The sequence below is a fragment of the Barbatula barbatula genome (assembly GCF_947034865.1).
Source record: "Barbatula barbatula genome assembly, chromosome: 22".
NCBI lineage: Eukaryota > Metazoa > Chordata > Actinopteri > Cypriniformes > Nemacheilidae > Barbatula > Barbatula barbatula.
Window position 1 is genome coordinate 11,249,065 of NC_136785.1, and position 19,444 is coordinate 11,268,508.

Genomic DNA, 19,444 nt, shown 5'->3' on the forward strand with positions numbered 1-19,444 from the left:
GTGCTGACGCTTACAAAACATCATTACCATGGGAACCGATATAAATACTCAGAGATGTCATCTAAACAAGATTTCACCACATGCAAAACAAAAGCATGGACAGCCATTGGTTAGAATCAAAGTTGAAACCCAAATAGGTTTGGGGTCCAGTGTGGACGCAGCCCTGGTGTGCTTGTGTTTTTGCAAAGGTCAAATAAACCCAAATCTGTGCTTGTAGAAAAAGGTGAAGAGAAGAGAAAGGGAAGAGTGAAGAATACATCATCTCAGCGTAGCGAACAGGGCCGATAATGAGATTGTGTAAGAGCGAGAGATGCTCGCCGAGTGTGTGTTGAGCGCAGTGTAGTGTCTGCATTCTAATTTTATGGCACTTGGGAGTGGAGAGTACAGGCCTCTCCTGGCACTTGTGTTAGCCGCCTGCCATGGAATATAATGTGTTTGGAGAGCAGTCCTATTATCCAGGCCTGGGGGGAAGGAGGCTGAAGTGGTCAGTGGAGCAGCCCTTTAGACAGTGCTGCGGGTCTGTTCGTGTGTGTGCGAGCCACTTCTCCGGGCCGCCTCTGTCTTTATTAACAGCGCTCGGTGTAACAGCCACTCACGCTGTGGTCGAGTGAGAGCAAACCAGTGAGCAAACACCTCCGAAGAGCTCTCACCCTCTCTCTGCCTCGATCTCTCTCAATCTCTGCCTAGATTTATTTAATTCTGCGCCCGTGAGCCGTAGAGTTGTAACTGTTACGGAGCGCCAGTCTATTCCCTCTCTACAATTGGGTTTGTCATGCTGTTCAGACAGTTATATTGAAACGGGACTGAGGTGTCATTGTTTTTTGTTGAAGTGCATCGGTAAATGATGTCGCGTTACGCCGGATGAGGTAATGGAGGTCTGCGACGGAGAGACAAAGATATTCAGCCCTCTTTCATGTAATTTCGTGTTTGTTGTGCGACGATAAATAGGTGCTATTAAGTGAAATGTTACTCTTTGAGTTATTGTATTTAACGACCATTAATGTAAAAATGGCATAAAAGATTTCTGGAGTCTGAGCAGTGGATGTCATGTGATCACTCCTGAGCTGCAGTAAAATTGATATGAAAATGAATGTTTATAGCTCAACAACTGGTCAATGGAAATATCTAGTATAATACAATATCAATGTTTTTATGCAGCTTTATATACAGTAGCCATCAATCATTGTGTTCTTTGAAGATGCTAAAATATATATATAAATATGTGACACGTAAAGATATATGTGATATCTTAACGTGTTATTAGCCCAAAATACATTGTATGGGTTGAATAATTATCAGCTCCGACACAAAATAATATTTACAGTTACAAAGAAATAGTTTGATGAGTTAACTATTCTTCTAAAAGATGGAAAGATTTTTATAATTTACTTTTGCTTCATGATACCCCTGACGTTTTCTCTCTATTTCTCTCTCGGTCTTAATATGCTGTAAATGCCTCAAGCCGTACCTTAAGCCTCTGTATCACCATCTTTGTTTGAGGTATAAAATTGAAGCTTACTTGCATACTTATCTTCACATGGGTTGAAGTCAAACGCCGTCGGATTGACATTTCCTGTGAAATTGTACCCAGCAGCTTAACATATAAGTCATTATATACCAATATCAAAACTGATTTTTATGTCTTTGCTCAGTTTTTTTAAACAAAATAAAAGTTGACTGAACAAATTTAATTTTGGAAGGGTAGTCAGTGGAGAAAGATGCTTTTTTTGCCCCATCACATCTTAACTGGCCCATGCTAAACAGCTAAACCTTGATCACTTCAATGCACATATGCAAATGTATTTTAAAGGAATAAATATTAAGCACATAAGAAAAACGAACTGTCCAGGTGTGTTTCTCTGCCTTTGGCCAGATATGCTGGGATGAGCTCCAGTACTCCCTACAACACTATAGGTACATAGTAAAAGCACTGTAGAAAATGAATGTATAGATGAGAAAGATCTCATTAGACACAATGGACCATTAAACAAAAGCTATTTCTGTTTGTCTTTGTTAGTCAAAATGGCCCAGTTTAGTCTGCACCGGCCAGGGCTTCTGAAGCTCCAAGTTTGCCTTTTTCCAAATACCAGACCATCCGCTAGAGATGCTAGTAAAAATAAACTTAAACCACACCGTCCCTCTCCTGGTGCATGGCAGCCCAGGAGACTGACTACATTGCTGCCTAAGGGCTTCAGATAAAGCAAAACTGTTCTGCGCTCGCTTAAGGGTGTACTTCTCTCTGGGTGCATGCTCTGTACCACGGTACTGTACCTTCAAAGACTTCAGAACCTCACAAAAGAACTCTACATCGCCTCTGGTGCCCGCGGAGTGGGAGGAAATTTTGACATCGACTTTGCCATGTCGAAAATAGACGCAGTTCTTCTCTGGCAAAGTTTAGAGAGCACGGAGGTGTGATTCCAGCACGGGCAGAACAGCCTTCTAAGCTCTGCCTCTAATACAATTACCAAGTTTTGACATTTTCTGCTGAAAGGACCGTTTCCATCAGATCACTCAGAGTAAACGGCAGCTGCACCCTGCCGTACTTTGTCCGAGCTGAAGCTGCTGTCCTTCATGTACTCATGTATTGCTTTTCAGCACTTTTAAAATGTTCTCGTGTCAGATTGGACCGGAAACATTTATTATTTTCAAGCTGCTTCATTTCCACACTCGATGCTGTGAAGAACCTTTCAAGCACTTTTATTTTTAAGGTCTGAATAATCAATGAATGCACATCAACCTACTTTATCTTAAGCTAAATTAAGGCAGCAATGAACTTAAAATCAAAGTGGTTTACTTTAGCTTTATATTGTAGAGTATACAAACATTGGTTTATAAAAAAATTGTGTTGCTCTTACTGTATTAGCTTTTGTTTTACTTTGCAGTATGTTGAACAACAGATTGTTTAAAGGTCCAGTGTGTAATTTTTTGGAGGATCTATTGACAGATATGCAATATTTACATTTACATTTAGTCATTTAGCAGACGCTTTTATCCAAAGCGACTTACAAATAATTCAGGGAGCAATAAGGGATATGTCATACAAGAGCAATAGTACAATATAAAATACATAACTATGTCTTCAGAGGTGTATACAGACCTTACATAATGAAGCATTACTGTATGTATTTATTACCTTGGAATGAGAAATTTCTACCTACACACACCGCAGGTTCCATTTCATGGAATTCACCATGTTGTTTCTACAGTAGCCCTAAACGGACAAGCTGCTCTACAGAGCACTTGTCGTAAATACGTTAAATCCTTTAGCAGAGAAACAATAACACAACAACATATTTGTCCTGTGTCAGCCACCGTAGTGCTTGGAAAGGGAGGGGTGGAGTGAGCCGTTGGTTGCAATTATCAACTTCATCGCTAGATGCCATTAAAATTCTCACATTGCTCCTTTAATATCATGCATTTTGTTTCATCTTTGGTTGGACTGTCTTTAAGTATTCATCACTCTTTCTCTCTTTCTTCAAATTTTAACCCATAAAGCTCAACTCGACCTCTTCCGATGCCGTTATAAATCTCACTGCCCTGTCTAGCAGCCTCTCCCCGCTCATTTTCTGCTCTAATTATCATTCCCGTCCCTGCCGCCTGGATCTAAGCAGTTCTAATTGAACAGTCACAGTTAACAGTTGGTTACTCTGTGCCAGGCGAGAGCACCAGTCGGTCTCAGCGTGTCGTTTTCCGTGGCCTTTTGTTCTAGACTGATTAAGACGCCGCTCTGACCGAGTCGGATTTTTGTGGATTAACTTTAATGGAGTAGCCTGGTACGATCCACCTCAGTGTGCCAGTGAGATTCCTGGGTAGATAGGAAGGTTGTATCAATTATTGACATATTGCAAAATACTGAAGGGCTGTTGGCATGGTGGCTGTTATTACTGGAAACTTCACCTGTCCTTTAAAAATGTTATAGGTGGGCTTTAGATTGTACATAATATTGGTATACACCTATACAGTATGTTGTTTATGTCTATGTTGAGTAATACTTGAGTCAGACTATTTTGTTAGTATATCATAGTCATTATACTTTGAATGGTGCATGTGTGGTATACGCTTTGCTAATGTTTGATTTTGTCACCATTCTCTCAATTATACAATGTACAAATGGGCTCAATGTACAAAAAGACAGTTTTATGTGAACAAGCTTTTTATCAAAAGCCGAGATCAATGGCAAGCGCGACCATGAGCATATTTATTTTCACCAGAATGATGAATTTATATTATCTGCATGTTCCGCCAGCCAATGGCGCAGCTATTGACGGAAATATCAATCGGCGATCAATAAACATAACTAGAGTGCCACTCCGTATGTAAACATGTCTGGTTTTTCATTGAACGTATTGACTGCACGGTGGCTGCTACGTGTCCAACCACAGTATCAAAGATGCTTCATACTGCCTTGGTCTGAAATTGATTTATTTTTGAAGATGTAAATACGTTTTCGTACTGTTGATTTAATGTTAAATTGAAATACAGCTACTTGCATTACATTTGATCTATTTAACAGTACAATGCACTGGGAATCAAACCCATGACCTTATTTATCAAAGTTTTAAATAATAATAAGTATGATTATTATATTATTATGAATATGAATGAGATTTATTCTATTATAATATGTTATATTATTATTATTAAGTAATAAAATAATAATGCATATTAATATTCATATGCATACGTTTTTTTATTACATAATAATAATAATAATTAAATGTAATATAAAACATAATTATAACAATATATGTTTTATTAATATAAATATGAATATACATTTTATCACGTATTATAATAATAATAATTATTATTATTATTAAGTACTGTTATTATATTAGTATTCATAATAATATTACTATAGTAATGTTATTAAGATTTATTATTATTATTGTATTCACATTTAGAAATCTTAATTTTATTCAACCATGTGACGTGGATCTGATAGCAATGGAAAATAGGTGTTTAAGGTTGTGGGTTCGATGCATGACCCTTAGAAGTTTTAACCCAGAGTCTGATTATGATGTGGTTTCTTTTTCTAAACTTTAACGTTCTAAACGTTGTACAGTTTTTACACACAATTGGTCAAAATGACCTATACTCATGCCACAATGCTTCATTTGCGTACTTTTGGTTCCCACTATAATATTTTTCTGAGAACAGACACTTTAACTGTTTTTAGTGAGACCGAACTGCAATTTCCAAGCGTTAAAGCCAACATCTCCCTGGGCTTATGTTTTATAGATTGAAGTAAAAATATTGGCCTTGTAACTGCTTGTCTGCACAATTTTTGAGGGAAAGGTAATATGTTCCAGAGTACCCGAGAGTAATTTAGAAAAGTGCTGTTTCTCTTTCATTGTCGCTGGTTTTCTATCATTTAATATTAAAGCGTTATTTTTTGTGACCACATGATGTAAACGTCCTAAACAACAGGCTTTCTGCCAAAGTCTCTTCGGTTTGATTGGATCTTCGCAGGCCTGGCTAACTCAGCACAGTGTCACAGATGTAGAGTGGGAGGGTGTTATTGAGACGCTTTCGCTCTACCTGATAATAAGGCATTATGGGGATACGTCTGTCTCGAGCTGAACATTGCACGTTCTGTTTGTGAGCCTTGTTACATTGTTGTGATGTATGTTTTTAAATATGATGTTCGCTATTGATTTGTTTGGAGAACAGCTTTCACAGGTGGTTATCAGCTTGATCTAGCGCTGATTTTAGGTGGATTTGCAGTTAGTTCTTTGTTAATAGAGAATCATCTCAATTGTTGCTTTTAACAAGTATGAACAGATTTGAATTAGGACAAAGTTACAATTGTTTGTATTCGCTTGCATGCTGTTCTAAACCCGAATGCAATTTTCTCTATGAAATGGAAAATGGACCAATTTAACACTTCTTTCTGTATAGCGACAGTTTATAGTGACCAGGACTACATTTGTGATACATTTCAAGTCTTCCTTTAAGCGCTTTGTGTGTGTAACAGATTGAAACTCAAGTCGTTGAGTTAGTCATTTCAATCCCAACTGGATCAATGAACATCAAAATGATGAAAAGTGAAAACGGTTGATAGATGTTTGCCTGCATCTATACTCCAAAAAAAGAACAACAACAATCCATAACAACCAAAATAGATATTTTGACTTTCAAGGATAATTCCACAACGTTTACATTGCGTGATATCAACAGTGTGTGACAGGCCTATTTATAAAGTATAAAGAGCGATCCGAACCAACAACACAACGTATTTACTCCTTGCTGCTCTCTGCAGGTAATTGATTATAATTGGCCGTTAGATCCTGCGAGCTGATTGGCTCCTGCAGTGATGGATCTGAAGGACAGACGGCAGCGCTCTTTGACACGGGGACAGTGCAGAAAGGATGTGCACTATGCTACCTCCTCCATGGATGGTGAGAACTGCCATATAGTATCACAGAGATCCTACAGCTCCAGCAAGACGCTAAAGGCCTACCAGCAAGACGGACGTCTGCGCTATGGAGGATGTGTCGCAGAGCTGGTACACCAGGAGAAAGAGCAATACGTCAGACAAGGTGAGAGTTAATTTCGTTGCTATCATAAATACTTAAAATGCCAATATAGCAAAAAGCCTTTTCTGTAGATACTAGAAACATCAAGGTGATGGGTTGAAACATAGGTATATCTGCACAGATGCCTATTTGTCAGGGTTGAGGGGGGAAGATCCCAAACGCAGGCAGCAGTTGAAAATAACAGACTTTAATTAAACAATAGACCGATGATGAGGCAAACAACAAACTAAAACAAGACTTAAACAGAAAACTTCCCTCAAGGGGGAAAACAGTGAAGGTCCAGGATACTAAATATAAGGCCAAATCAAACGGTAACAGGAATAAGGGAATTCAACGACACAATGAGCCAACACGGGACAATAAACAGAAGGGAACTATATAGTGACACTGACAAGGATGATAATAACGGGCAGGTGACAGGCAGGTGAAGGGAATGAACACTAACGGGGAAACTAACAGGAAGATAACGCGGGCCAGGTGATGGGGATGAAACACTAATGGGACAAGCATGAGCGGAGAACAAGAGGGCGGGGCTAATAGACGGAGGACACATGGCACAAAACGAAGGCCACGTGTCATCACACAAAACATAACAAACACAAAAGGCATGATACTCTCACGACCCTGTCCACAGAGCTAGGAAACTACTGACAAGGTTATGGATCATGACATTTTTGCAACAGTTTCTATGGGCGGCTATACACAAGTCATCCGCCATATTGGAAAGGTCTAAATAGTATAATGCAGTATTTCACGTTTTCCTTTCGTCTTGTTAACTACTTAGTATTCATCCCTTATTTTATGTAGCAAACACTTGGGCTGTATCACACGAATATCAGAGCAACTCTTAAGTGCACGTCTGATACAGAAATCTTTAGTCCAGAATTTTCTCATTAGTTGGGGCTTTAACATAAATGCCACCATGGCAGAGTTTTATCCAGTGTTATAAAACAGAGAGGATGGTAAACTTGCAGCTATTTAAATCATTGATCTATTGATTAATACAATACAATCACAATGCAGTGTAATACTAGCTCAAAGAATCAACATACTTTACAGATGTTTCATATTGTCTCTTCCTCCTAAATTAAAATAGAAGATATAAGATATTTTTAAAATCATGAGACTGTATTTGTACACATGTCCTATCGAATAATAGTCCCAGCATTGCAGCTCTTGATGATGTTCTACATTACATTATTCAAGTATAAGGAACCATGTTAATGTAACCTCTCAGTCTGATAACTTGTTTGATTACAACCTCCAAATTATTTGCAATAAAGGAAAAAACAAACCATTATCACCTAAATGATCACTCCACACAGCAATGTGCCTGCTCTGTGTTTGATTTACCTAAAGACAAAAAAAAACACCTGATGGACTATGTATTGTGCTACAAGGTCATGCTATTCTCTCAATTGATCTCGCCATGTTAGAGTATTCGACCAACTGGCCATATTCAATTGTAGCCTTTAAAATAAACTACGAGCATAAAAGACTTTAAAAAGAGTCCTTGCAAACACAAAACTCCTTCAAGTCTAACTGTGCTATTTTTCTTTATCGCATTAAATCTCATTGAAATGGTATATTTGCGCAAATATGCAAGTTTGTATATGTTTTGGGAATATAAGTGTAGCGTTGGTGTATTTCCATTGAAGATGGTTTAAGACAGGAATAGAAAAATACGGCAGTGATTTGTATGCCAGGTCATACTTAGTCAATTGAAATTTTTTTTGTTGGGCTGTTAAACGATTAATCATGATTGATCACGTCCATAATAAAAGTTTGTGTTGATATAATAATATATGTTTGTTTGCGGTGCATATTAAGTTTGCATTAATAAACACATGCATATATTAAAAAATATTTGCATTTATATATTTATATTTTATTTAAATTCAAATTATATATATAAAAACATTTACATTTTATATTTTTCTTAAATGTATATGGGTATAAATACACAATAATATACACAGTACACAGACACATATTATGTAAACCCAAACTTTTATTCTGGATGCGATTAGTAATTTAACAGCCCTACGTAGTAATGCATATTTGGAATATTTTTTCGATTTTATTCTCTCAACATTCAACAGTCCGGATTGGATCCAGGCTGAACATCCGGTTAGGATTTGTATTCCAGCAGCGTGATAGTTTTTATGGAGACTAAGCCAAATTCTCAATACAGCCCGAAGCATTTTTTGTCAGGTTTGATTTTGAAATATCCTGGAGAGGCATGCTGCCTGTCATATGGGTTTTTTCCAGACCTCTGTGTTTTCCATAGATGCTGGCTCAGACAAACATCAAAGACCGTGTGAAACAGAGGCTCTTTTAATAGTCAGAGAAGAGATGTGCCCCACTAGCAGTCCAAATCTCATTATAGCAAAGTTTCATCTACCTAAAGCAAGAAGCAACCTTGTCGTCAACTCTCTTCTTCACCAGCTGTAAAAATAGCCTGGACAACTGAGACCTACACTACTGCCTCATCTTTAGGGTAAAGAGAGAGAGAGATAGAGATAGAGAGAGAGAGAGAGACGGCTGCCTGACTGACCTGTAAAGCGACCAATACATATATAATTTAGTTTTAGGTGCTATTGGGGTGGGGTTATCAGAGATTTATTACACCACAAATTATTAATGGTGTGAAACTCTGCAGTGGTTTCTGTGAAGATCCAAGGTTTATACTCAGATGCGTATATAGCGGATGCGTAGGGACGTGCTCATATGGTAGGGTGAGGAGTCTTGAGTTGCAGGATGCTCCGAGCTGGTGGTCCATGGCTGCAGTGGGGTCCAGGGCTCAGCGGGTGACTGTGCCTCAGTAAGGGCCATATGGTGAGAGACATCCGGAAGTAAGGGAGCACTCATTATGGGACGTTCTGAGGGAAGGAACGCTCTGCTCTCGGGTAGTCCCGGACTATTTTACTGTCCCTTTAGTGCACTTTGTTCCTGCACAACAGCTGGTACCATGCGCTTACGGTACTTCATCTGAGACCTTACGAAGTTGAGTTGCTCCAAATGTAGCGGAACATTGAGATTCCAGTATGGGTGATTTTAAGTCACATTTATATAGTTAAAGAAGCCAAACTTTATTTGTCTGAATGAGCTTGAGTATGTGTGAGCTTTTGGCAATACTGTGTGCTGTGTTTTGAAGGGACTTGTATGATTAATAAACACATCAATTTGATATTTATTTATGTAATTGAACATTTTTACCGCATTTCAAAAATACGTGAAAATTATGTGAAATAAAGCAGTAAAATTCTGTCAAATTATAGTTTTTTTACAGTGAGCCCAGCATTTTGGGCTGAAACGACACGGCAAAGGTTAATGTCTACACAATGTCGCAGGAATACATAACTGTTTTATGAGGTGGCTTTTTCGCATTCATTCGTAGGAATGGATTTGTACGTTTTAGTACGATTTGCTTTTGCATCAGTAATGTTAGGTTTAGGGGTGGGGTAAGGGGAGGGGCTCCAGTATTGCTTTTTTCTAATAATGCTAGTACGTTTTTTTATGAGTGACATTGTTCTAATTCATACGAATTAGTCATGTCATAAGATAGTTCCTAATTCCCTTGATATCCTGTTGGTTAATGTATAACCGAGCAGTTGGGTTTGTTCCTTTTTGACACCACCCCGGGTTGAAAACACAGATTTTTTAGGCCGTAAATAAAGTGTCATATCCAGACCACACCGATAGTTTGTGTTAACCAATCATCAGTGTTGTTCGACTAGACAAGTTCACAATCAAAAGGGGTTCGCAAACAGGAACTATCCAAGCACAAACATCAGTTCATTCCAATATGATTTTCAGGCCTGTTTTCCCAGTAGGGATAAATTAACCTTGACGGGGAGGGGTCACATTCTAGCGAATCAGGAGGCAAATCAGTCAACATTACATCAGCTCCATCAGAGAGCTCTCCATCTCTACGGATCCATTTACACCTGATATTAACATCCGTCTCACTTTTGAAGTGGCCAGTCAACACAATTTAACATTTACACCTGATATTGATGTGCGTGTCGGATGCATCTCGCATGACCCCTCCGATCGGATTTCGTTGAGAGGAAGGTCTCTGATTTCTTGACCGCACACATCACGGTGTGTCGCTGTGTAATGAACACGATCGGTGCACATATGCTGTGTGGTCTGAAAGTCTTACGGGTTAAACAATTCTCCACTGTTTTAATGGGACTTGATATTTATTTCAGTCCACTGCGATCAGATCACATGTGTTACAGATGTAAACAGATCTTAAGTGCTACAATGCCCGAAGCCTTTTGCTAAATCTATATATTAAACTAACAATAAATAACCCCATACTACAGCCTTTGCTTTACAAATTTACTCCCCCACACAACGGCTAATTTTAGACCTGCATCATATGGACTTGTCGCTCAGGATCAATATCATTGAGACTGCATCGCTTTCAGGTTTCGATTTGTTTCGAGTAAGAGCAGGTAATTTAACAAGCTCTTGATGGGATTTTCTCCTATATTACTGCCGGAGGCCGTAAAAGCCGATGGAGGGCAGTTGGGATAACGTAGCAGCGCTTTTGGTCTTTAACTGACAATGAAAAGCAGATTATACTCAAATGTTGCTCTACCTCTTTCATACACCCACTGCCTGTTACTGCAACGTTGAAGTATTGTGGGGGTCCAGGTGAGTCTCCATTGCAATTACGGATCATTTCCATGTTGAAGAGGGACATTAGGCCTCTACTAGTGGTGCGTAATGGGCAATGAGATGTTATATTGATGGGAGAGAGCTACGGCACTCTGGCTGAAGTCTGTACTGGAATAAGAATGAGCTTTAACACTGGTAACTCATTATTATTAGTACCCCTTTTTGTTTGTTACTGAGTTTTTAAATATCTAACCATTAAAACGTATTCAAAAGTGTTGCCTTTGAAAGCTTGTTTTGATAAGTTTACTATTTTTTCTAAAATGAGCAGGAAATATGAATAAGTGAGAAAGTCTTCTAATCTTTTGACCAGTAGTGTATATTATTATCACATTTTTAATAATGAATTAAAATAAACTTTAATTGAATTGATAAGCCACTTACAATTCACTCACAATGTTTGTTGTTCTATAGGTTTGCTGATGGGTTTTAGTTTGTCAGAGCAGAATTCAAATAGATATAAAAATATAATAAAACACCTAACATCACATAAACATTTAATTTGCCAGAAGTGTTAATTAAATCTCATCTGTTTTTTCTTTCCCGCAGGCGGTGTCATACATAACAAATTGATATAACAACACAACGTAATTGTATTGTTTGCATGTCACAGTGTGCTTCTGTTGGGTAATGTTCCATTTGTTTTTGACAAAAAGATGGTGTAAAACCATCAAAGCTCTTTAATATTTAAACACGTTTTTACTATGACTAAAGAAGCTGACATTCATAATGACTCACTGTAAGAACTTAAAATATTATGCATCAGCCATATGCTCTCGAAATCTGAGAAAACTAGGATGCAGCTGTGTCCCGAAGGTGTGAAATTCACAGTCCGAAGCACAATTTTCTTTAGTATTAATATTGATATGACAAAGGGCTACTTTAATTGAAACTATATACTCATTCCACTATACTCCACTCAGTCCTGGTCGATCCACCCACGTCTGCTTCTTAAATGCCTATCAAGACTATCAAACATCTTTTAATAGTCACTTCAGTGGAAAATGTACTGTCAGAAATTGATCTAGGATGCCACATTTTTATGTCTGCAATTAGTCAGTGCATCAATGTTTTTGTGAGAGAGTCACTAATATAGAAACAAACTGATGGCAAAATGATAAAAGTGATCCACAATACAGTTGAATGGCCACTAACAGACATTTTTGTCCAGCCAATGTTACATTTGTACTAAACAGTATGTTTATTAACTGTTCTGAGGTTTTTATTTGCGTTTTGTGATTTCATGAGAGAAATACCCTACAGCAGTGGTTCTCATCCGGGGGGCTCCAAGATGGTTCCAGGGGGGCCACAGATTTTATCATAACTTTTGTGCAATCAAACATCAAAAAGATTAGAACCAACCAAAATAACAGATTTTTTAGCATTTAATAACTGAATATGTTTTTGGTATAGTTAAAATGTTAAGTTGAATATTTTAAGTCTATTTGGGGGGCCGCGAAGCTATGCACACACAAAGGAGGCCTTGCGAAAAATGTGAGAACCACTGCCCTACAGTATGTGACTGTAGAACGTCATACTGGTGTTAACCTTGAATGCTGATAATTCTTCATTTTTACATTTGAAGGGCATGAAGGGCAGCTCGCTGCAGAACTCACTCCCCTCTCTAAAGGCACAAGAGAAAGATCTTTTTTTTCTTATTTCAAAGTTCTTCCATTTATCTCTCTCTTCTCAGACTGTGGCTTTGATATGGTTATCTACCAAGGAAGAAGGCCGGGCACAAACTATGGCAGAGCGCATCTCATATCTTCTCTGCTGGCTTTTCAGAGGGATTTAGTGTTTACCTCCAAGTGCATATTCTGAATCATGGTGAGACATTAAGGCAAGAAAAAACGGCATTAAAGATTTAATTAAGAATTAAAAAATACCATCGAATAACTCAGATTTAATATTTAGATAAATCTTTTTAAATTTCATTTTTGGTCAAAAGATTTATGCTTTATGGCTATTCTAAAAAAATATAAATTTCTCTTTTAGTGTAACCATCAATTACTGCGGACGATACTAAGTTTAGTTCTCTGCTAAAGAACAAAAAGTCTTTATTCTACAAAACAGCCCTCCTTCAGAATGAAAGGCTTTGGCATTTTCTATTTGGCTCTTTTTGCACTTGTGGCACCTTATTAGATCCTGCACCTGGACTATCCGAGTTTTATGAAGTCTGCTCATTTGCACAAGGCAAATGGTAAACCAGTGGAGTGAACCCTAATTTCCCACCCCCTCCAGACATTAATGGACTCTAATGCAAGTATCCAGGGGTTTATAAGCCTTGCAAATTAGCCTGCCAATGAAAATTGGCTCGTTTGTGAAAAAGGGTTGTGTCTTATAACTTGTCCAAAATAAGCCCCTGTCGATGGAACCATTAGCATATATGTGTGGGATTAAAAGGGTAAACACTATTTAAATTCGAAATAGTGGCAGCTTTAACACCATTGCCTTTGAAATAATGCAAACATTCGCGTAATATTTTATTTACGTCATGGGACAGTATTTTTACACTCTTTTGTAATTTCTAACCTGTGTGGCAGAAGAAGATATTTAAAAAAAATAACAAAAAATGTTGGATTTTTGGACCCCACGTTGGACCCCATTGACTTGCGTTGGTTTTGTGTCCGTACAAGTTAGGGGAGCGCATCGGCAATGGTCTCACAATTCGATTATGATTATTATGTCAAGGATTCGATTCAATATCCGATGCATTGCATCATCAATTTTAAATCTACCTCACACTTTAACACCGTGTGTACACAGGACCCAGCACGATGCGACACGTCAAAAGACAATAGAACGGATTAGAACCCATTATAAATACATTTTGTCCACACTGGACGTGTAGACAAGTTGTTACACTCATACATCGCTCACGAGCGGCGCTGTTAAACCAGTAAGAACAAGGCGTATAGGTTCTATAGTATTTTGTCGCGCCGCTCGCTAGCAGTGTAGACAAGCAGTAACTGTTGGGTCTCTTTCTTGCCACAACCCCCTGAATATAGGCTACGTTTCAGTGGCGCACTTCTTTTATAACACGAGTAGATGCTTTTAGATGCAGTGTGGCATCTTTAACATGTAGAAGAAGCATTTTGCATCTTAAACAACTTTAACCAGGGGTCCAAGTTCAAATATGCTGTAAAAAATGTGTTTTATCTAAAGGACACGTAGCTTCCTTCACGCACATACTCATCTGAACGGGCCAGAAAGAAGAGAGGGAGATCTTAAAGTTGCTTAAAGATGTGTTTATACAGGTATAATTTATATTCGAAAGCAATGTTTTCATAAAAGATAAGTCATAACAGCAACACTTTCTATTTACAATTAAACAGACACCACTTGCACACAATGATGTTTAAATGCATGTTTAATAATCAATTATATGTTTGCATGCATCAAGGCAGTAATCGTTCACAACCGTAAAATCGATTATTTTTGACAGCCCTACAACAAGTCAATGGGGACCAACGGTTTTTGGTTACCAACATTCTTCAAAATATCTCATTTTTTCTACAGAAGAAAGTCACACAGGATTGAAATTACAAGAGGGTGAGCAAATTATGACATTTTTGGGTGAACTATCCCTTTAAATCGGAGCATGGTTTCTGTTTATCTTAACTTTTTTGAAGACCTGGTCAATGCAAGTGGTGCATTTTTTTTATGTTGCTTTCTTGTCATTTTGGTGCTTTACCCCTCCGGTCACCATGGACTTTGATTATAAGGAAAAGAGTGACCAAGTCATGAATGACTATAATGACATTTCTTTAAATTTGGGGGTCAGCTGTGTCTTTAAATATTATTTTCAGGTCCTGTACACAATCAGAGAAGTCCCTGCCTGACCTTTTTTTCATGTTAATGCAATTAAACAGATACTACCCAACCTTGAATTCCACACGCTCAGACACTGAAGCCGTTGTTATACAAGTTGAGAATAAAACACAAACATGAGAAAACAACTGGATAAATTATAAAGGGGATGAGATATTCTGATGTCACCACAGGCATTTAAAGAACTCTCATGAATAAGTGTCCCACACGAGGAAACGGCTGAACGGTACACGGTGAAATCACCCAAATGACCTTTCTGTGGCCGGAGGAATCTTTTCTACAGCAGTTATTTTCTTCAACAGTTCAGTCAAGCGGGCTGACATTATTCAGGGCATGCTGACTGCATCCTCCCTCTCTATCCTGATGGTATTGATCTCTGTAGATGGAAAGCACGACTGCTTGGCTTCACAAAACAGAAAGAAGTGCAAGATAGACAATACCGCTTGAGGAGCATTGCTTCTGGTTTGGAATTCAGAAAAGGTCGGTGGATTTATTGAAATGGGGTGATATGACATTTATGAAGGTAATATAGGCTTCTTGGTGAAAGTCTTTTTAGAAAGAATAATTTACACCGCAGCTATTCCGGTGAATCGGAGAGAAGAGAGAAACCTTGTCCTTCCATCAGGAGATGAGAAAAAGCTTTAGCCACGAGAGCAATAAAGAAATTACAATGAGACCCATTCACTTGAATTCAGCTTTATCTTTTATTTTCATTACAGAAATAGTTCACACAAAGATGAAAATGATGTAAACCTAATGTTACTTCAACCACTTGGACTGACTGCGGTGGAACACAAAATATACAGTTCTCATGACTGTCAAAGCTGCACGTCTGATACATTTTGTGTTTAATATTTATGCGTAAAAGCTTTATTCCTTTTCAATGCACGGAAAAGTGTCACCAACACAGAATGTCTGTTGCGTTGCTTACAAGTCAGACAGTCATATGGGTTTGTAACAACTTGAGGATGACAGAAATGTATTTTAAGCTGGGAACCAGATCTCACTTGGGCTTGCTTTGCCAAATCTTTCTAATTTGAATATTATTAAAGAATAAATGAGTTCACCCTGCAAGAACAGTTGATATTTGTTGCTAGACCTAGGACTTGAAAAACTCTTTAAGAGAGCATCATCTATGGTCTTTAAACATTTCAAATCTGTGGGGTCTTTGAACAGCGTGTAACATGTTTTTCATATTCGGAAATGTTTTGATGGTAGTTCACAGTTTTAGCATGCCAAGCATGCGGCCGTGTTAACATTTGCATCTTAGTCACAGCAGGGCTCTTTGTCAATCAAAAGCTTGTCTGAGGCCTGAAAGGAGACGATTGAAGCGAAGAGAAATTTTCATGCAATTGCCGAATCGTTTCGCCCATACCTGAAAAACTATTTTTGTTAAAATGCTATGTTTCCATGGTAACCCCTCCCTCAACAGGTGACCTTGGCATTCTCTCTGATTTTAGCACTGGGTGAAAAGGTATATTCCCTTTAATGTCCAGGGTGTCTGAGCAAAGGTGGGGAAATTGTGTTTAAACAGACCCTGCGCAAGGAGGGAAGGAGGCTTTTTTAAAAAGGGGATATTTTGCTGGTTTTCCGAGTGCCTTCTGGCTGTTCGGTTAGACACTATCTCAAATTTACACCTTGGAAGATTTTTCCCTCTGGAGAAGACACACAATGGTAGGGGGCAGAATACTCCACATGACATCTTCGCACATAAAAACAGGCAGAGAATTTTTGCGATGAAGAGCGAAGGTCTGTTGCACTGCAACTTTTGCGTTTGTGTTGCTTGTGTGGGAGTGTTGACAAGAGCAATCAAGAAAAATAAAGAGTAACGTTATGAACATTATACAGGACAATTCTGTTTCTACTTCACACAGCTTACGTGGAGCTGGCCCCGGTTGCCGTTGGTTACTATGTCGCAGGTATGCATTACATAGGTGTACTTTGGATGAAACTCTGCCCCCAGCACCACCCACTCCTATTAATATCCTTGTATGTTAACCACACAGTCCCTGATTAACTATTGTGTTGTGAAATCACATTATGTCAGCGTGTCCTGTGCTTTTTCCTCTACATTTGTAAGAAAAGAAAAAATTCAATAGGCTGTTCTTGCAAAACGCTTCTCTGGCGTGCTGAATGGGAAATGGCAAATTAGCACACTGTAATGTTTTAGCTACTTATGAAATCATTATTAAATATTGCTGGTTTCCTGCTTTGCATGGCTATATTGCAATAGTGAGTAATTTATTCAATGCATTAATTGCTGCGGTTTTATGCAGTGCACAGATTTATGGATCTTCCTCATTTAGGAGTAATGTTGTGCTTTTTAATGTTGTTCTCTCATTAATGCACAGTCATTTCTAATTAACTCATTTTTAGATTAAGTGAATTCATATATTTAGGGTGATGGAAAGATATTGCACTAACAACGGCTGGTAAATTAATATCCACCAGCAGTCAGAAGTTTGGACGCACTCGGGTGCATTAATGTTTTTCATGACCGTACAATATTTCGATTTAAAGGCTAATGGCAAAATGCTTGAAATTAGCTTTGTAGACAGATATATACCATTCGACTACGTGTGAATTTCTTTGCAACTTTCTATTGAATGTAATACTGTTTAATGTAGTTCTTGGAGCAGGTAATGAAGGAAAAGCAGCCAACAAGTACACAGCATTTATCAAATAGGTTGAAAGAATAGGTTAAACATCTTGAAGTTGGACGAGAGTATAGCAAAAGCGTCCAAATCCAACACAATCTCACGGCAAAGAACGCAACTATTTTACGCTAGGCAAATTTGGGCTAATTCATATGAATTTGTACGATCTCATTTGTATATTTTTGTACGATTTGCTTTTGCGCCAGTGATGTTAGATTTGGGGGCAGAGTGAGGGGTGGGGCTTCAGCATCGCTTTGTTCCAGTAATTGTTCGTTTTTGTACACGGTGTTCAAATTCATACAAATTAGCCCCCTCATAAAATAGTTGCGAACTCACATGATTTTAGGTTCGCAAAGCTTTTGCTATTTTCATAGTTCAGCTAAAATTTTACATTTTCTACATTTACTCGCCGCCTTATCATTTCAAACCTGTATGATCTTCTGCAGAGCACAGAAGAAGAAAATGTTGGTAACCAAACAACAACATTGGCCACTGACTTCCACTGTATGAACACAAAACCACCAAAAAAGTTCTTGAAATATTTTCTTTTGGGTTAAACAGAAGAAATAGTCATATACTGGTTTTGAATGACATGAGGGCGAATAAATAAATAATGACAGAATTACATTTTTGGGTGAACTACCCCTTCAAGAAACATAATGTTGTTAACACCTTATTCCTATCCTTCCAATCGTGTTAAGTTTGGATATTTATATACTGTATTAAGACCCTGTGTTGTTTGTGTACCGTATGTTTTTTTCCCAATATTTGCTTCCTGAAGCAAAAACGTTTACATTTTCATTCTAGCTGTAAAAATGCTATTTTATCCTCCATTAAATTATTACATTACATTCAGTCTCTGTGAATAAAAATGGCTTGAACTTAAGATGTTAAATTACATACTAATACTACTACTTCATTGTAAATAAACACCTTCTCTGAAAGATTGTGCATTCATTATGTTATGAAGCAAAGCCAGCAAGTTCTTCTCTAAAGTTGCATTATTTCTTGTTGTCTCATTACAGGGAGCTTTGCATTGGCTGATCTGGGCATGTGTGAACCCACCTCGTCATCGGCTGTGTATTGTTCCGATATAAGTCTGCTCCAGGATGCATACGCTCTGAACACCGGGTCCGACGCGGACTCTGACCCCGAGGCGGTCATGACCCCAGAGCGTGCGGTTCAGTTGTGGAGCGGACAGCCCTTGAAGTCTCGCCGCAGCTCCTGCCTGTCCAGCCCGGACCACTCGGTTCTCACCCTCACCGATTCTGAGAATGAGCACAAGTCGGATGACGAATCAGGTAGGAGGGAGAGAAATGAGAAATGAATCATACAATTGTACAGACTCTGATGACTGGAGATTTATCAGAAGGGTAGTGCGTCTAAATTAAGCGGCAAATCTGTAATTTGGTGAAACATTAGTTTCGACAAGAGATTCTTGTGTAATGAGACATTTCAACGAAACATTCTCAGTTCCCAAAGGACCCGGGTCCGTTTTGGTGAAATTGAGCATATAGTCAATAATTGAATAAGAACTATTTAGATTATCTCCAACACTGAAGTGGCAGTATTAGGAAATCCAAAGAGTGCGTCAGAGAGATCAAACTCATTTACTGAGTGTAAAGGAATCAGTATGCTCACAATCTCAAGAGGCATTTTCACTCCAATAAACCGAGACAATATTACTCTCCAATATTGATGCAACAAAGCATCTCTGTCTGACTTACC

General features: G+C 38.3%; 1 protein-coding gene across 1 annotated transcript in view; it reads left to right on the forward strand.

The window, feature by feature from the left end:
- The window catches only part of tenm2b (teneurin transmembrane protein 2b), a 172,317-nt gene that overhangs the window by 25,754 nt on the left and 127,119 nt on the right, over positions 1-19,444 (forward strand). Inside the window, exons 2-4 of the mRNA XM_079487481.1 lie at positions 6,263-6,542; positions 16,934-16,978; positions 18,742-19,017. Of these exons, the coding sequence (XP_079343607.1) occupies positions 6,317-6,542; positions 16,934-16,978; positions 18,742-19,017 (547 nt within the window). The 5' untranslated portion in view covers positions 6,263-6,316. The remainder of the gene's footprint in view (positions 1-6,262; positions 6,543-16,933; positions 16,979-18,741; positions 19,018-19,444) is intronic.